We start from the raw sequence: 20131 nt of genomic DNA on the forward strand, positions 1-20131 counted from the left end.
TTGGCGTTATATTTTACTTTTCTACTGTTTTTGGTATTTTTAGGAATTTTGGTACTTTAACCATGAATCGCCATCTCAACCGTTTGGTAGAGGTTAATATTTAAAAAACTATGGGGTCCAAGCAAAAAAAATATCTGATTGTGTTTATTACTTACCCAAGGGGAAACAAAATGCCAAAAAATCATTTTTTCATTGCTTTTTTCTTGGTGCGGGAGTTAAAGGGTTAATAACAAGTCATTATAGATGTTACAAGTTAGGATGGAGTTATATTTTTTACCAGAAGAACTTTAGACTGTGTTACACATTTACCAATATGCAGTTTTCAGCAGAAAATAAAGGTTCTAAAACAGAAAAGTTGATGTTAATTTTTTTTTTTTATTGGATTTTTTGATTTTAATGTGGGAGGAAACCGAAGTCCTCGGAGAAAACCCACGCCAACACAGGGAACTGGTGTACACTCCTCACAGCAATGGGGGTAGGGCCCAGATTTGTTCTGATGTTTCTTCTTATTTGATGTTTAGATTTTTTTTTTATTATGATTTTTTTATTTTAATGTGGGAGGAAACCGAAGCTCTCGGAGAAAACCCACGCCAACACAGTGAGGAAGAGATTTGGAATGCTGTGAAAATGGTCTCTACCCTCCCAACCTGACCACTGATCTTAACTAATTGTGTCCACTTCTGAAGCAGAAAGAAAACGGTTTGGCCACGGTGTTAAAAACAGATTTTATGAACCTGTTAATGGCGCTCGTCTTCTTTGGTGTCACCATGTGCTGTTTCAGAGTCTCAATGATGTATTGATAGACTAAGGGATCCTCTGACAGGAGATTCATCCTTAGCACCCCTGCACTGCCCATCCTCTTGCACAGGTCCTTGTGCACAGCCCTGATGGTCCTTTTAATATGGTGACCACTTGGCTTGACAGCAATGTCAGAACCTGCGATTTCTGCACAAAGTGTTTCTTTCAATGTTTTGATAATATATCTTGTAGTATCAGCGGATAGACTGATGGGCTGATTCTTGAGGATCTGATAGACCAGCCCAGACACCATATTTTGGCACAACAGTCCATCCCACTTATGGTTAGGGTGTACTGAGGGCTTACTTGCAGATGGGTTGGCTGCGGACTTTGATCTAGTAAAGTCAACTGTAGCCTCAAACTGGTCTTTCTCAGCCTCACATGCAGCCTCATTATTGATAGCTGGTTTGTCAATGTAGAAAGCCGGTGTCGTTGAGGTGCTGGACACAACTACGTCATATTCCTCTTCCAAGATGTTTTCATTAATATTCATGGGGCTGATATTGGTAGTTTGCTCCTCCAGGATGTTCTTCATAGCTTCTGTCGTTGTAGTAACAAAGCTTTCTTTGGAAGAAACTTGCGTTGGTTCATCCTCTTCAAAATGAGTTGCAGTGGTTTCCTCAGTTGGGTCTCTTGCTGATGTCAGACTTCCCACTACTCCCTCTATCTGGCTCACAGCAACGGTCACCTCGTCCACCTTTTTCTCACACTTTATAGCCTGAAGGGTGAGCCACAGCCACATCCTCTTCATGAAACTGTCTACTTCAGTTTGGATTTTGGGGAACATTTCAACCTTTGGTCCATTGTCCTTAGGTTTCAGGTGGTTGTGTATTACCACACTCAGCTGTTTGGCAACAGGTGTGTGCTTGCCGCTAGAAAGGTCTTTTACCATTGTGTCGTAAAGGCAAAGTTCCTCAGTGCTGCCTGTTGTCTTGCTGGCTTTTTCTACAGGGATCATGTCCTCCACCAGGCTATCCACACTGTTAATGAAAGACTCAATTGATGACTTGTCTACATTCAGTGGGAGGCTGTCAAGGCTCTTCCTCACTTTTGCCACAGAGCTGAAGACTGATTCTTTCGCAAATTTGTGGACAAAAAGGGCTTTGATTCTACCTCCCACAGTTTTCAAGCAGGACGTTTGGCAAGAGGTTTTATCTGATAGGGACGTAATCTTGGGTGAGCCATCTGTCTCCAAATTAAGCTCCTCCAATATTACTTTGGCAATCTCAGAGGCAGCTGCCTCTGTATCCTTTGAGGTCCTGGACACAACCTGGTCATATTCCTCCTCTGAGATGTTTGCTGTAAAATGAATGAGATTGCTATATGCTGATTGTTTCTCCAGGATCTCTTTGACAGCTTCTGTAGTTGTATTTAAGAGGCTTCCCTCTGATGAAACTTTTGTTGATGTCACAGGAGTAACGGTGCATGTCAGACTTCCCACTACTTCCTTTATCTGGCTCAGAGCCACGCTCATCTGGTCCCCCTGTCCCTCAAGCTGTTGTGACTGACAGGTGAGCCACTGACACATCCTCCTCATGACGGAGTCCACTTCTTTCCTGATTTTGGCCAAAATGTTGACCCTTTGGCCATTGTCCTCAGGTTTGAGGTGGCTGTATATCACCTCACTAAGCCGTTTTGAAAAAATGTCTTGCTGCCCACTAGAAATCCCTTTGGCAATTCTCTCATAAAGGGAGTGTTCATCTGTGCTGCCTCTTGGTGTGCTTTTGTCCTCTGGTTGGATCATGTCCTCCACAAGGAAGTCCAACCTGGTGATCAGAGACTCAACTGATGATGTGTCTACTGTTTGTGGGACGCTGTCAAGGCTGCTCCTTAGTTTTGACACAGAGCTGAAGATCGTTTCCTTTGCAAATGTGCGCAAATAAAGGGCTTGGACTTTACTTCCCACCCTTTTCCAGCAGGAAGGTTTGTAAGAGGTTTTCTCTGATAGGGAATTCCTCTTGTGTGAGCCATCTGTCTCCACATTCATTTCATCCAAAACTACTTTAATAATTTCAGAGGCAGCTGCCTCTGTGTCCTTTGAGGTGCTGGACACAAGCATGTCATATTCCTCCTCTGAAATGTCTTGATTAATGCGACTGCTTTGAGACGATTGTTTCTCCAGGATACTCCTGACAGCGTCTGTGGCTGTCATAACGAAGCTTTCCACCGAAGAAGATCTTTGTGATGCTTGCTCTTCAAAAGGAGTTACAGGAGTTTGGCGTGACTCCTCAGGTGCATCCAGCTCCTCTGCTGATCCTTCCCCTGGTGTTTTAGCTCCATCAGATTCCAGTTTCGGGCTCTCTTGGCATTTATTCTTCCTTGCCTTGCATTTCATCTGTCCTGCTATTTTTTTCAGTATTTTTATGACAGGTTTTACCATTGCCTTCAGTAAGCCGGTGGAAGGCTTGGATACCAGCACGCCGCTCTCCTGGCTGCTGCCTGCGCTGCTCCCACTAAGTTTTGAGAGCTCCGAGTTAACTCTCCTCGTAACCTCTTTTACCACAAGCTTGTTAACCTCCTGTGTGCTCTGGCAATGGATGTCTTGGTCGACACCCATCACCTCCGCAAAAGTTAGTGAAATAGTGTCACCCAGACACTCAAAGACTTGGTCTTCAGAAATAACAATGCTCATGTGTGATGCACTGGATCCAGAAGAGCTATTGGACGATTTTCTATGACCCCCCTGTGTTGTGCTTTGTTTTAAAGCCTCATAAATGTATCTAGATGTAATGCGAATTATATCCACACACATGTCTGCTATGATACTCTCTGTTTTCTTGTCAACAGACCCGATGTCCAGGTTGACCCACTGTACCGTTGTCAGTTTGTCAAAGAACATTTTGACAAGCGGGCAGAGAGTCTCTGTTGTGGCCAGCGGAAGGGCCAATTCCATATTCTCTTCTCTTGCGTTATCCATTGAGATCGCTGTTTGTAGTCGCTGTGTAACTTTCCTCGTAGTAACAAAGCTTTTTTTGGAAGAAACTTGCGTTGGTTCATCCTCTTCAAAATGAGTTGCAGTGGTTTCCTCAGTTGGGTCTATTGCTGATGTCAGACTTTCCACTACTCCCTCTATCTGGCTCACAGCAAGGGTCACCTCGTCCACCTTTTTCTCACACTTTTTAGCCTGAAGGGTGAGCCACAGCCACATCCTCTTCATGAAACTGTCTACTTCAGTTTGGATTTTGGGGAACATTTCGACCTTTGGTCCATTGTCCTTAGGTTTCAGATGGTTGTGTATTACCACACTCAGCTGTTTGGCAACAGGTGTGTACTTGCCGCTAGAAAGGTCTTTTGCCATTGTGTCGTAAAGGCAAAGTTCCTCAGTGCTGCCTGTTGTCTTGCTGGCTTTTTCTACAGGGATCATGTCCTCCACCAGGCTATCCACACTGTTAATGAAAGACTCAATTGATGACTTGTCTACATTCAGTGGGAGGCTGTCAAGGCTCTTCCTCACTTTTGCCACAGAGCTGAAGACTGATTCTTTCGCAAATTTGTGGACAAAAAGGGCTTTGATTCTACCTCCCACAGTTTTCAAGCAGGACGTTTGGCAAGAGGTTTTGTCTGATAGGGACGTAATCTTGGGTGAGCCATCTGTCTCCAAATTAAGCTCCTCCAATATTACTTTGGCAATCTCAGAGGCAGCTGCCTCTGTATCCTTTGAGGTCCTGGACACAACCTGGTCATATTCCTCCTCTGAGATGTTTGCTGTAAAATGAATGAGATTGCTATATGCTGATTGTTTCTCCAGGATCTCTTTGACAGCTTCTGTAGTTGTATTTAAGAGGCTTCCCTCTGATGAAACTTTTGTTGATGTCACAGGAGTAACGGTGCATGTCAGACTTCCCACTACTTCCTTTATCTGGCTCAGAGCCACGCTCATCTGGTCCCCCTGTCCCTCAAGCTGTTGTGACTGACAGGTGAGCCACTGACACATCCTCCTCATGACGGAGTCCACTTCTTTCCTGATTTTGGCCAAAATGTTGACCCTTTGGCCATTGTCCTCAGGTTTGAGGTGGCTGTATATCACCTCACTAAGCCGTTTTGAAACAATTTCTTGCTGCCCACTAGAAATCCCTTTGGCAATTCTCTCATAAAGGGAGTGTTCATCTGTGCTGCCTCTTGGTGTGCTTTTGTCCTCTGGTTGGATCATGTCCTCCACCAGGAAGTCCAACCTGGTGATCAGAGACTCAACTGATGATGTGTCTACTGTTTGTGGGACGCTGTCAAGGCTGCTCCTCAGTTTTGACACAGAGCTGAAGATCGTTTCCTTTGCAAATGTGCGCAAATAAAGGGCTTGGACTTTACTTCCCACCCTTTTCCAGCAGGAAGGTTTGTAAGAGGTTTTCTCTGATAGGGAATTCCTCTTGTGTGAGCCATCTGTCTCCACATTCATTTCATCCAAAACTACTTTAATAATTTCAGAGGCAGCTGCCTCTGTGTCCTTTGAGGTGCTGGACACAAGCATGTCATATTCCTCCTCTGAAATGTCTTGATTAATGCAACTGCTTTGAGACGATTGTTTCTCCAGGATACTCCTGACAGCGTCTGTGGCTGTCATAACGAAGCTTTCCACCGAAGAAGATCTTTGTGATGCTTGCTCTTCAAAAGGAGTTACAGGAGTTTGGCGTGACTCCTCAGGTGCATCCGGCTCCTCTGCTGATCCTTCCCCTGGTGTTTTAGCTCCATCAGATTCCAGTTTCGGGCTCTCTTGGCATTTATTCTTCCTTGCCTTGCATTTCATCTGTCCTGCTATTTTTTTCAGTATTTTTATGACAGGTTTTACCATTGCCTTCAGTAAGCCGGTGGAAGGCTTGGATACCAGCACGCCGCTCTCCTGGCTGCTGCCTGCGCTGCTCCCACTAAGTTTTGAGAGCTCTGAGTTAACTCTCCTCGTAACCTCTTTTACCACAAGCTTGTTAACCTCCTGTGTGCTCTGGCAATGGATGTCTTGGTCGACACCCATCACCTCCGCAAAAGTTAGTGAAATAGTGTCACCCAGACACTCAAAGACTTGGTCTTCAGAAATAACAATGCTCATGTGTGATGCACTGGATCCAGAAGAGCTACTGGACGATTTTCTATGACCCCCCTGTGTTATGCTTTGTTTTAAAGCCTCATAAATGTATCTAGATATATTGCGAATTATATCCACACACATGTCTGCTATGATACTCTCTGTTGTCTTGTCAACAGACCCGATGTCCAGGTTGACCCACTGTACCGTTGTCAGTTTGTCAAAGAACATTTTGACAAGCGGGCGGAGAGTCTCTGTTGTGGCCAGCGGAAGGGCCAATTCCATATTCTCTTCTCTTGCGTTATCCATTGAGATCGCTGTTTGTAGTCGCTGTGTACCTTTCCTTGGAACGATGTGAATTTGCTCTGAAAAATCAAAACGGAAACCAACCTTTGGATTGGGTCCTACTTATAAACTTTCATATTGCGTTTTATGACATCAACCATTACATCATTGGAACCTTTAGTTGCCTTCTGATCTTTGAATGACGTCATGCCATTCCAATGACTTCAAAGGAAAAATTTCAAGAGTTTAAATATAAACATTCAACCCTAGCAACTGTAACTATGCACGTGACTTCACCTGCCTTTGATCTTTGAATGACCTCATATCATACTGACATGCCCCGCCCCCTTTGGGGGGAAAACCATGGACATATAAAGAAATGGACACCGGATTGAAACATGGTGCCCATTCATTCCTATGAAAGCTTCTCATTGGCGCAACGCAACATACAGGATCAGAAATTTGTTCTGCATCCATGGGTGCCTAACACGCCCCTAAAGCATGACGCCAGTGCACGTTTAACGACATTCCAGATGTGGCAATATTCTCGTTCTCGAGCATTGTAAGCTAGAAGTCGAGGCCCCACCCCTCCTCGGGCTAAAGGCTAAAACTGAAAATAAAATGGCTATTAAACGCTTGCAGTGGCGTTTTGAAAAAATAAAACTTCCATTCTATTAGTACATGGTATAAAGAAAAGTATCAGCCTTTGATTGATATTCAGAAAGAAATTGCGGAGACACATTCCTGTTTGACGCTTGTATAGGACGCAGATAATGTGAACTTGCGAGCAAATTTTGCAGATTTGCAGAATCGACAGAAATTTTAATGAATACTTAAAAATAAAACACAAGGGGCGGATAATATAACAAGTAATAGTTTAATATGGTGACTGAATTTAACTATATCAAGGCTAAATCCAGCTTCCAGGTCTGTAGTTTGAAACCCCTTCTTTGGACTGAGAAAACTTTAGATTAATTCTGTTTTGAGCAAGTTTGTCTGAACTGACATGATGGAAGAAAAACTACAAAAGTTGCTCTTAAGAACTACAACTTCTAGAACCTTTTTACACTGAGTTTTCATACAGTTTTCAACCTCTTAAACTTTTTCTCCTTAACATAATCTTCACACGTAAAAACTAAAAAGTACACGCAATATAAATGGTTATATGTACAGGCATCATAATCAGTTAAGTGTATATCTATCCGACACACATGTGGGCTGTATTTCTGCTTTACAGTCAGCAGGGGGTGCCACAGTCAAACATGACTCCCACGGTGTTGCAGTTTATTCTGTCCCCCTTCCTCTCTCTATCTTGGGTGAGTCAGTTCCTTTTGGTGGTTTGGTTGGTTGAGTTCAAAGTCCGTTTATTTTTGAACAAACAAGAAAATCCAGTAAAGCATTCGAATGGAGACAAAGATGAAACAACTGATTTAGGTCCGTTCTCTGATGTTGTCGCTCAGGAAAACAATGTTATCTGGTGAACAAGAAGAAAAAACATCTTTACTATTAACTTATCTATTCAAATAAAAATGTGCAAAGTCGTTATGTTTGTTACAGTTATATTGTTATTAGTATGTGCGTTAATCCTTCAGATTCAGACAACTTTATTTATCCCCAAATTCACCCCCAGCCATCATAAAACAGTCAACCAATAATTACATTAACGGAAACATATTAAGGAAATGGGACAGTAGGAAGTATACTGTAAGTGACAATAAAAACCAATAAATCAGAATAACTAATTAACACAGTTTCCTTGACATAAAACTTCTCACACACACTTCAGATTCACACAATTAACAGTAAAAAGAGAAGTGCCCCGAGCCAAAAGCAAAACTTAAAGTAAAAGTTATGTAATATCTGACCTGCGATGATGGTGGTGGCCTGCCGTCTGACCTGGTTCTTGTCCACATATTCTCCATAGTCCAGCTTCCCCTCGATCAGAATCCTGGAGCTGAGGGAGAAAGAAAGTCAAATCAAAGCAATTTCAGCACTTGAATAAACGTATAACGGGGTAGAAGTACAATTGTTCTGTGGTTATTTCACCACTGAGTTATTAGAACAAGTTAAATCACACTATAAACATTTAAATAAATCTAGACTAATTAAAGTTAAAAGGTAGCGTGTGTGTCTTACCCTTTCTTGACGTACTGATAGGCCACGTCTCTCAGACCAGGTTTGAACACAGACACACGATGCCAAGTCGTCTTCTGGCTAATGTCACCTGGACAAGACACAATAAAATACATCATCACAAGAATCAAACTCATTCGTATAACTATACACACAATTAACCATAACTCAGAAAAAAGAGATTGTAGAAATAGAGAAAATTCAACCAATCCATCCATAGGAATTATGTCTACAATTACTTGTGGCACTTTCTTCCTTTTTTTTTAAAGAAACACTTTTTTAATGGCAGATGGTGAATGATGCCTTCATGTTGGATATGAAGACTTCAGGGACACACACAGTATTACTGCGGCGCTTCTGTTTGAATACACCTTCACATGCCGTCTACGGTCATTTAAAGAACAGATACTTTTTTTTTAACCCATACATCCACTTCCATCAGGTCAGAGTAAGTTAAAATGGTGTAAGGGCGACATCTAGTGGCACAATATGAATACAACACCTGCTGTAAGTAATGTGGAGCAGGAGGGAAATTGCCAGCAAATATCACAAAAAACACAAGTAAATCACATTTTGTTAGTAAATAAATCCACTATTGCCTTATATGATTTCCTTTATGTCCAATTAAAATAATCATAAGGTTCTCAAGGGGCCCTGCATTTTTTAATTTTGAATGTCTAATCTTGATGTATTTTATGCAAAATGTAAAGCACTTTGAATGGCCTTGTGTCTGAATTGGGCTGTAGAAATAAACTTGCCTTGCCTACATACTTGCCAAATGACATCAGCAGACTAATAAGAAAGCTATCCATTGACATGCAGTTTAATACATACTCGCAAAAACAAGGCTGCGTTCCAATCCCCATACTTTCTGCTATTTAGTATGGTAGAAAAAAGATTTAGGATTTCCCAATTCTTTTGGTCAATTTAGTATGCTTAAAAATACCCAGATGTCCACTAGATCCGGCTGAGATTTTTGAAGTTGAAAACAGTATCCCATTTGGGCGATTCTGACCCACAATCCAGTGCGCACAGGAAGTGATGTCACACAACAACCAGCGATGCAACGGATAAAAAAGCAAGAGACAAGATCAAGTTGCGATGTTATGATGAAATAAATAAGTAAAAGTATGTCCCAATTGTATGCCTACTGCCTCCTAACTAGATTATTGTTATAGTCAGCTGTGGTATGTAGAATAGGAAAAAGAAAGAGTATGTGATTTAGAACACAGGGACGATAGAGTATTCTAACCTGTGGCAGTCTGCTCTCCCTCTCCTGATCGCCACATCTCATTGGTTGCCAGGGAGAAGATGGTGACGGGGTTCCGCCCCTCCACCTGTCTCATCACCGGGTCCTGACCCACTCGCCCCAACAGCTGGACACGGTTTATAGCTGCAGGAAAAACACAGAGATTTATACAGGTCAAGAATAGAATAGAATAGAATAGAATAGAATAAAATAGAATAGAATAGAATAGAATACATTATTTTTTAATTTAACCTTTATTTATACTCGAGAGATCAATGACCCTCATTTGTCAAACAAATGCAAAAACAAAAAACAACAATACATACACAATATACAATGCAAATACATCAAATACACAACAACTGATAGAGAGAACTTTTTTTATATACATTTAGACTGGAATTCAAATGAAATGAGTGAAAGTACTATAGCCTAATTAAAAAAACTGTTACAGATCGAGTCATTATAATTGTATAAATGACAATAAGATCAAAATCAGCTGCTTCATAAGGTGCATAGAAAAGATAACAGACATCCACAAACAGCAGCCAACCAACCTTCATACCAATAAATGATCAGCTAAAAATAAAGAACAGAGATAAACAGAGGACAGGTATTAGAGTTTACTCACATCTCTCCAGGATGAGGCTGGCGTCTGTGCTCGCACATCTCACCACCTGTCTGAAGATCTGAAGAGACGACACATAGAACATTTAGTTTCTAAAGCTGTCAGTATGCTAATTGGTCATATTGATGCATTTTCTTTGTTTTCAATTATCTCTTAAATTCAATTTCTATGTCTATGTCTAATCTTGATGTATTTCATGCCCCTGTAAAGGACTTTGAATGGCCTTGTGTCTGAATTGTGCTATAGAAATAAACTTGCCTTGCCTTGCTTTGCCTATGCAGAGCTAGTGTCAAACATATTTCTGATCTGATCTTATCACATTTTCAAATCTGAATACAGATTGAGATTTGGAGATCTTTTCTGGCAGATTCCTGTACGCATTTTTTTTTTAAATGTACACATATGTTTACGCACACACGGATTGAGATACACCTTTGTAAATAGTTTTTCTACAATAATAGCCCCATAGAGAATAATTCCATCAGACATACAGAGTAATAATGTAATAAAAAACATAACTATATCTAACATGACGTTTTCTGCTCACCTGAGCTGAGGCACTTCTAAACATCTTCTCTCTGCTGCACAAACAGCTGACGACTGAAACACACAAAGGGCACAAAAATCATGTTATCAACTTTAAAGAAATATAACTGAAGAACACATTTGAGAAAACCGTGACCTTTCTGAAAGTTCCTCTGAGCACCTTTAAAACATCTAATTCAAGGAGTGTCCAGGTAAGATTCTGTCAACATCCAAGAACCCAACACTGCACAGTTTGAGACATGTGTCGAGGTTAATTTACTGTTACAACACTTGTTATGCCTTTAAAAAAAAATTAAAAAAACAACATCTTAATTGTTTTACTCAAATTCACAAATTTTCAAGGATTTCAAAGTCCCTTTGGGAAACTTGGATGAGAGAGACATGCCTTTTTAAGTTTATTTTTAAAAACTTTGAAGGGCTGGTTTTAATGCTATTGTTCCATAAAAGAAGAAGCAGGCGGGGCGCTCCAGTGTCGTAGTGGATAGAGCGTTGGATCCTACCTTCGTTGCAGTGGCCTCGGGTTCAAATTCGACCCGTGGACCTTTACTGCAGGTCATCCCCCTCTCTCTCTGTCTCCCCATTTCAACTCTGTACTATCTAATAAAGCTTGAAAATGTCAAAAAATAATCTTAAAAAAATAAACAGGCAGCTCTGTTAGGATCATATATTTCACCAGTCTTTATACACACACAGCGGCGTGAGGGGGATGTCCAAAAGGTAACGGCAAACGCCCCCACAACCTGCTGTGGGCTTTTACTGACTCCCTGATGGACAGACCACAGTCTACACCAAATGAAAATATACATGTTGTTAGGCACAAAGTATATACTCTCCAATTATTATGTACTCCTCTCCTTTTCACACTGAGTCCTACTACTTGAAGAAATATTCAGATGATTCAGCAGGGAACTTTTGCACAGTTTTGTAGCAGCAACGTGTGAGTGTGAGAACAACAACTTCCTCTTGAATGTGAATAAAAGTGAGCTGGCTGTGTATTTTGGGAGGAATAAGCTGCTGAACACTATTTACTTTCTAGGAATAACTCAGAAGGTTCAATTTATTGCGATTTGTCTCACTCACCGCCACCGGCTCAATATAAGGCGACAGAAACCTTCCCTTTAACTGTGTGTGCATTTTTGACTGTGTGACTTTATATACAAGGGAGCTGGTTGTGTCTTTTGGGCGATGCAGGATGACTAAATCAGACACTATTTCCATCCTGAGAGAAGAGAAATACTGTTCATTTGTTACAACAACAATGTTATGTTAACAACCTACAGGCATGAATTAAAACACGATTCAGGATTTTAAGCATGAAAAAACATGCATTGTTTCAGAACACATTTCTCAAGAAACATTTAAAACAAAAATAGCCTACAATGAAAATTATATGTGAAAACTATAAAATACAATGTCAAAATATTATAATAACATAAGGTTGCTCAGCTCATACAAGCAAATACAAGAAAACAGCTTGTCAGCCGCCCAGTAAAGTGACCACTGACCACAAGCCGCCCAGTAAAGTGACCACTGACCACTAGCCTATGAGCGGCTGAGCGACTCATTTAATAGTAGCTACTCGCAATCATAATTTACACTTCTAACGATCATGAAAATAAGATCAACGTTTACAACAAAATGTTTTCAAATCAAGCCTTTGAGCCAAGTCAAGTTGAACTGTATTTAAATTCAAGGAAATCCTCTAAAAACAGGATTCCAATAAAAAAAAATTTAATTACAAAAAAAAATAACTTATTTTTCCAAAGCCAGTGTAAGTATTGTGTTAAATAATTGTAATCTCAATATCAATCAAAATAAATGTGATTACCATTTTTTTTGTTGCCATAATCGAGCAGCTCCTAAACTATGAATGAAAGTAAAATACGCATAGGCTATATAGGAAAAATATATATTCATAAGGAGTTAGTGCATGACCCGTATGAACGTGAAGGTCCCATGGCATACACGTGTTTTCAAAAACTTCCCATGCCTAAAGTCGTATCCTTAAATTCACAAACTTTCCAGGTTTTTAAGAACCAGTACCCGGTGTAAACAGGGCGAAGCAGCAGATAAATTAACAGATTTTTAATAAACTAATTGTGGGGCAGAAATCTTCACGGAAGCAACGAGGCTCATTCATCTCCCGCCACATGAGAAATACATCTTTAAAGTTAACACCTTTCTCTCAACAAAATCTTTATATTAACATGCTTATGAGGTTGCAAAATCCAATGGGATGCAGTGTTAATGGTTGAAATGGTGAGAACATTTTACTAAAGTATAGAATAACGCATGCTTACTGGAAAATTACCTTGTGCAAAGATTTCAGACGAGGATTGGATAACCTTATAAGTTCCTGTCCGTCTGCAAAAAGTGTCCGACGACCTCTACTTCCGCTTTTCTGTCTTCTCTGGCGACGTGCCAAGCGTGTGGTTAAGAGAAGAAGCGGCGTATTGCAACAGTGTAGCCACAAGTTAGTGAAAGTGTTTTGCAGATAAATTTATCCAATGTGAAGCGATTATTCAATAACTTTCAAGGACTTCAAGGGTCCCTGGAACCCCTAGAATATGTCGGGAGGGTCGAGAGTGTGTTTAAGGCTGCGGATTGGATCAAACTAAACTTATAGTTGTATTGCTGAAGGACCAGTTCATCACTAAAGTAAGTTACCATCATTAAATCAATGCAAGTGAATCATGTTGTTCCGTTCTCGTAATGCAACAGTAGCCTACAGTGAGTCACTGCAGGCGAATAGGGTAAAACTTTTAAGTTATAGATATCATCATGAAACTTTGCCAGTTGATTACTCCAAAGTCTCCAAAAATACTATATGTACAGGACAGGTCCTAAAAATGAATTTTCTGCAAGTTTCTAAGAACAAAATGTATTATGAATCAGAAATGTAACTGCATAGCCTATGAACACAACTGTCTGTCAGTAGGCTATAACCTTCAGAATAGTGCTAAGGATGATTATGGAAATTTTAGTTGATGTAAGTGCTTTAGAGGTTGAGATTTTTGGTTCAGAGTATTGAAAATAAAAACTAACGTTGAGATAGGAGGAAAAATACAGACACAGTCAGGAAACTTTACTAAAATAAACACCTGAATGTACATTTTGGACCTTTTTAAGGTGCAGTAAGCGAATAGAGAACGCTTGTTGTCAAACACCTTTTTGTCAAAATCAGTGAATAAATCGTCACAATCTGCTCCCTGTCCATACTGTGTGTGTGCGCGCGCTGAAAAATTTGTATTTAAATGTAGTACTTGTAGATTAACTTCGGTCTATTCCATTGGATGATAATAGACGACTGAAATATGTATTGAAGAACGATCAAGGATAACAGCAGTCTATTATCTATTCATCTGACCTCATAGTGTCTTTAACAGGCAACACAGCTGAACTTTAGTGTGAGAGATATGCACAATTAAACCGGCTGTTTTTCATCTGTCTTATGTTGTGGTTAATATATTTTGGCCAAAACACACAATATACTGTATATGTAAATCTTCAGTGTCACCGTGAACTTTGACATACTTTACATTACATAAGAAGTACAGGGGTGGCGTTAACTTTCCCCTAAACTTGAACCGTAAACCTGGTTACCGAAAAGGGGCGAAGTCCACCGGAGAGCTCATGTGCGTTTGTAGATCTCTCTCGCTCTCTCTCTCCTGCACACACACTCTCTCTCTCTCCTTCACACACACACACACACACACAGGCTCGCTCGCTCGCTCTCTCTCTCTCTCTCTCTCTCTCTCTCTCTCTCTCTCTCTCTCTCTCTCTCTCTCTCTCTCTCTCTCTCTCTCTCTCTCTCTCTCTCTCTCTCTGGACTGAACGCTCCTGCATCAAAGTCTCCGTGAGTTTACTATTAATATTCTGATATAATTTTTTCTATTAACAGGTTTGATGAATAACTGTGTTTGTTGTTGATTGTAAAGTGACCGCGTGCGTTCATAGTAGACCGGTGAGCGCATTGATTCATATTTTAGAAACAGCTTTTTTATTGCGTAAAGTGAACTGACAGTTACTTTCCAAGATTTTCAAAATAAGACTAATGTTATATAACATTGATTTTTTTGTTTTCACAAGTTATCGAATTTAAAAAACAAATATCTTTAATGAATGAATATAGTATTTTGTTTTTTTACGTGCATTTTAGTTATTTAATTATTTTATAATACAATATTTAAGATAGCCTAATAGTTCTAAGATATAACTTTATAATAAGTTTGCCAGTACAAATTGTTCATTAAAAAATACAAAGAGTACAGTGAATGCTAAGACACGTTGCCCTATAGAACATGCTATCTATGTGGAGTTCATTGTGCAACCCATGTTGTAAAATGACAAACAGCCTAGTAACCTACACTAAAACAGACATACACATGCTACAGTATCGATAAGTATAAGTACTGATATAACAATGTTAAAATACTCGATTTGCAGTACAAGTCGAGCACTTTAAAGTTACAGAAGTATTTATTTTTGCAAAATATACCTAAATTATTCAAAGGACCTGTGCCCCTGTTATGGATTTATTATCCTATATAACATTAAGAGATTGTTAACTTCTCAATAGTGCACCTTGTTGTAGCACTTCTATCATGTGGATATTCCCATCCACATTTCTCCACAGGCTTTTTTAGTAAAGTTATTAAGTTTTGAACAAGTAGAATACAATCAACCACAATTAAACTGACACTACCAAAAGTCTGGCACCTTTTAGGTTCATATACAGTACATGTATACTGTACTGTTTTTGCTCAATACTGAATGCATGGATGTGTAAATCAACATTATTAAATTGTTATTAAATTCACATTTCTCTACAGACTTCCCCATTACCAGCAGCCATGTCTGTCCCTGCCCCTCCGCTCCTGTCTGTCCATCCCAGCCGAGCGATGGTCGATGAGGCCTTCAGGGTCCTGGTGGAAAATCTGCCTACACAAACTCCGGTGACTCTCCACTCCCTGCACCACTCAGAGGACAGAGACTACTGGGAGGCCTACGGACACTACATCAGTGATCCCAGGGGAGTGGTCTCAGGTTAGGGGGTTTTCTAACTCAAACTTGTATTTTAAGTGTACTAATGATATGAAGCCAAAACAAGTGTACCCTGTATTTTCTTTACAACTAACCTCCCTGTAGCAGCCAATAATGTAAACGTTCTCTAAGATCTCTGCTCACCTGAGTGGATGACAGGTGCATCGGAGGAAGGCGCACCAAAACTATACACACTATACAAGTGCACTATGCACTGTCTCGTTTTTTCTCTGATGTAGTCACTTGCTCATAACATGATCAAATCTCTGAAACAAAAAAACATAGTAACTTTTCTCCCTCTGCGGTGAAAACATTAATGTCTGGCTGCGACACCTTGTTGGATATTTTTTCTATATTTTACTATGTAGTTGTTGACATTTTGATTGCTCTTGTAGTTTCAGATGACTTGAGCATCGGGGGAACGTACACAGGGAAAGAACCAATGGGTCTGCTGTGGAGCATGTGTCCCGTACCAGGGAGTCGCACAGGACTCAGGTAACATGTTATTGGATGGGTAATATCACCTGAAATGAATATCAAAATGAATTGTGAAAAACATGAAAATCATTTGATCAGCAAACTCCTTTGCTAGAGACTCTTGTGGGAAATGTAAGAAGATCATATAATCGGTGTTGTAGTCAAAATGATCTCAACCAAGACCTAGTCATGACTCATGACCAAGACCAGAGTGTACAGAGAGTCAAACAAATGCCATCTTTAGTAACCAGCTTCTTGTCCTTGAAGGCCACCGTAGCTTCTGTAAACTCTCCAAACGAAAGGGGTAGACATGGAGCATTGCAATCTAGAATCTTACCACTAGATCACGTCAAGATACATCTATATTACTGTAGAGACACCTTCGGCTTCACTATTGGCCTTTTTGGACTCAGATGAGTTAACTTGTGAGTTAATCAGTAAACTACAGTAGGTCCAATGCCAGTTCTGTGGATGTTAAAATGCTTAGCTAAATTTTCCAAACGAAGGGGTAGTTTTCAATCTAGAATCGTACCACTAGATGGCATCAAAATACACCTATATTACCAGTTCTGTGGATGTTTAAACACTTTGCCCTGCTCCTTACCTGCCAGGCTGAGGAAGAGAGACGTGTGCAGTCCCCTGTTGGTTCATATCTCAGTCTACAGTGGACACATCACAGAGGGCTTCAGGGATCAGGCTCCACTAGCGTCTGTACTGACAGAGAGATGGTACATGGCGCCCGGCGTACAGAGGATCGATATCAGAGAGAACGGAGTGAGAGGGACGCTCTTTATACCTCCAGGTACTGCTCAAAACACCTCAGAAACACATAAAGGCTTATCCTGGAAAGGTTGAATTCAAAATGTGGAACTTTCATATATTCTAAATGCATTACACATGAAGTGACATATAAGCCTTTTTTTTGTTTTTGTTTTTGTTTTCATGACTACAGGTCAACAATCCAGCATCTCAAAATATTAGAATATTACTTCCAAGCCAATCAAAACGTCAACCTTTTTGAAAAGTATGTTCATTTATGCATTTGATACTTGAGGTGCTGAGGCGTTATGGAAGACCAGGTTGCTGTATTATTCAAGTATATATCTCAAAATATTAACCTAGTGAATCTGTATGTTTGATTTTCATGGAGCTGTAAGCCGTAATCATAAAAAAAAAAGTAACTTTTCCATGGTATTCAAATTTTTTTAGATGCACCTGTATATTGATCAACTTATCTTCCTTTTGTTGACCTTCCAAGATACTTGCAGTATTCCAAAACCAGTGTTTTCTCATATAAAGTTCCCAACCAGTGTCTCTCCCTCCCCAGGACCGGGCCCGTTCCCGGGGCTGTTGGACATGTGGGGGGGCGGAGGGGGGCTGCTGGAGTATCGCTCGGCCCTCCTGGCTTCACACGGCTTCGCTTCTTTAGCGCTGGAGTATTTCAAAGCCGGCGAGCTGAGCACTGCACATCTACAGTTTAACTATTTTGAGGTTTGTGGTGTTTTATTACCTCCGGATATTCTGCATTATTGTTCTGATATAATACTGTCTTGTACTTTGTGGACATTTTCACCAATTACAGGAAGTCCTGGACCACTATTAACATTTGCAAAGAGGAAACATTTGCATACATTTGATTCTGGAGAAAGCTTTTTGTCCAAATCACTTTTTGAAAAAATGATTGAATATCTCTTCACGATAACTGTACCCACTGTATGTGCACCGGACTAAAGAATCTGGTGTTAATACATGAGTATTAACCATAGTTAATAACATGCCTGTTTACAGAGGCTAGGATATGTATTAAACATATAGGCTTTTGTCCAAAGGGGGTGCAAGAATGAACACAAACTGAAAGTTCCTCAGAGCATCTTTAATTTAAATTATTGTCTTAATTTCCCTGTTCTCTTCTCCTTCACAGAAAGCTTTTGATATTGTCAAAGACCATCCGAAAGTGATTCCAGACAGAGTAGGAATGTTTGGCCTTTCCCTCGGCTCCATTGTGTCCTTGTATATGGCAGCAAACAGCACCGTTATCAAGGCAAGTTACACACACAAAATATTGTGGTTCTACTCTGTGTAGTTTTCTTGAATATGTAGATGTTATGGCGTGTGTCTCTTTGTTGTTTTTAGCCTCGCTGCTGCGTCTGTATCAGTGGCAACCACGTCTTTATAAAAGGGAGATCAGTGGAAGGACTGCATCAGGACTGGTAGGATTTGATCTGTTTCTGTATATTTACAATTAATTAATTTAAAAATATCTTAGCATTCTTGATAAAAATGCTAAGGGTATTTAATTGTCATGGTAAGTGTCACTTACCATGACAATTAAATACTTAGTGAGTACGAGGTAGTATTATTATAAGTGTGTTTCTGTATTCAAGTTATTCTGATGTTTGTTAAAAAAATGACTTCTTAACTGATGTAAAAAGTATTCAAAATGTACTTAATCAATAAAAAAAAGCAAATACAAAGTGTCTGATTTATTTCTTGATGACAGGGATCTTTCGAAAGCCCGTGTGGATGAGAACAACCACCATATATGGAAACATATCAGTCTGCCCATTCCCAGTGAACCCAAATGGAAAGTTGAGGTAAGTAGCCGACATGTTGCACCAATGGCAATAACACATCAAAACAAAGAAATCATAAATAATAAGTTTGGTTTATTCTCCTTGAGGTGGGGAAAATAAGTTGTCCAATGCTGTTGGTCAACGGCCACGATGATCAGAACACTGCTGCAGTGGAGTCTGCTGAGGATGTGAGTGAACACACACACACACACACACACACACACACACACACACACACACACACACACACACACACAAACTGTTGTTTCGCTATGAATTTGCTAATTATTGTCTTATTAATCATATTGTTTAAGAACATTTCCTTAACTGGCCCTTTGCCCCTCAGGTCTCCCAGATGATGCGTCTAGCGGGGAACCATCACCTGCTGAGCCGACTGGACTACCCCGACACAGGACACCTCATCGAACCGCCCTACTCCCCTCACTTCAGAGCCACTAACTTTGTAGTGCAAAGCAGCAGAGAGAAAGGTGTTTTATCATTATTATTATTCAAAAAAATATATAAAAAGCAAGTAGTAGTTGTTGTACACTTTGAATGGCCTTGTGTTTGAATTGTGCTATATAAATAAACTTGCCTTGCCTAGTAGGAAAACTAAATGAACACTATTTTCCATCTTAACTTGTCTCAGGTTAATATAACTTATAAATCAATGTGTTTTACCGTTGTGTGTGTTTCAGTGATCTTGCTGTGGGGAGGACAAACCAAACCTCATTCAGACGCTCAGGAAGATTCATGGAGGAAGATCTTAGCTTTTCTGCAGCATCATCTCTACTCTGCCAGCGTTCCTAAAGCCAAAATGTGAACCATTCTATATCTATCTATACTCTGCAAACTGATTGGACGTCATATCAGTTATGTATACGCCCATTATGCAACAGTTAGGAACCAATCAGATCGCTGTATTTAAACCACCCGTTTTATAAGCACAGCTAAATTCAACAACTAATGTTAAATTATTATTTTAAATGATCAGAATTGATTGTTATGTTTTGCCCTGATTGTGCCTCATTTCAGTATTTCATGTCCATGAAGTCCTTGCTCAGTTTTATCATCTGTAAGCTTCAAACCTTGAGTTGTAGAATATCTCACATAACAGAAGTTTTTCAGAAAAGCACATTTTCTACGTACTGTACTATACTATCCTCATTCCACTTGTTGCTTGTATAAACAAAGCTGTAAATGTTGGTTAACGTACGACTCGAGTATATTTAAGACTCAATATATTTAAACTTAACTTCTTTTAGGACATATAAGAATTTAAATCCCCCGCAGAATAGTGAGGGGATAAAAATCTACTGAAAATGTATTATTATCAAATATTTTCAACTGTCATTTCTTTCAAATTGCTGTAAGTAAAAACATGT

At 39.9% G+C, this 20131-nt stretch overlaps 2 protein-coding genes across 3 annotated transcripts; one reads left to right on the forward strand and one right to left on the reverse strand.

Annotated features, from left to right (window-relative positions):
• Window positions 1–6921: 6921 nt before the first annotated feature.
• On the reverse strand, window positions 6922–13012 carry ssbp1 (single-stranded DNA binding protein 1). Of its 2 annotated transcripts, none has more exons than XM_080051226.1 (7): window positions 12965–13012; window positions 10655–10707; window positions 10111–10168; window positions 9483–9623; window positions 8234–8321; window positions 7963–8051; window positions 6922–7571 (listed from the first exon to the last, which is right to left on the reverse strand). In XM_080051226.1, the coding sequence occupies exons 2-7, from the start codon at window positions 10676–10678 to the stop codon at window positions 7528–7530; spliced, it is 444 nt and encodes a 147-aa protein (XP_079907352.1). In that variant the 5' UTR covers window positions 10679–10707; window positions 12965–13012; the 3' UTR covers window positions 6922–7527. The 2 variants fall into 2 exon arrangements, with proteins under 2 accessions (XP_079907352.1, XP_079907353.1); XM_080051227.1 differs by having other exon boundaries at window positions 6924–7571; window positions 12954–12992.
• A 245-nt stretch (window positions 13013–13257) lies between these two features.
• LOC307268744 (peroxisomal succinyl-coenzyme A thioesterase-like) lies at window positions 13258–19644 on the forward strand. Its single transcript, XM_080051491.1, has 11 exons — window positions 13258–13311; window positions 15502–15699; window positions 16092–16191; window positions 16785–16975; window positions 17501–17664; window positions 18095–18214; window positions 18307–18383; window positions 18674–18767; window positions 18854–18934; window positions 19093–19234; window positions 19445–19644. Exons 2-11 carry the CDS (start codon window positions 15507–15509, stop codon window positions 19567–19569), a joined length of 1287 nt encoding a protein of 428 aa, XP_079907617.1. The 5' UTR covers window positions 13258–13311; window positions 15502–15506; the 3' UTR covers window positions 19570–19644.
• The last annotated feature ends 487 nt before the right edge of the window (window positions 19645–20131 follow it).

This window comes from Ammodytes marinus, assembly GCF_949987685.1.
Source record: "Ammodytes marinus genome assembly, chromosome: 22".
NCBI lineage: Eukaryota > Metazoa > Chordata > Actinopteri > Uranoscopiformes > Ammodytidae > Ammodytes > Ammodytes marinus.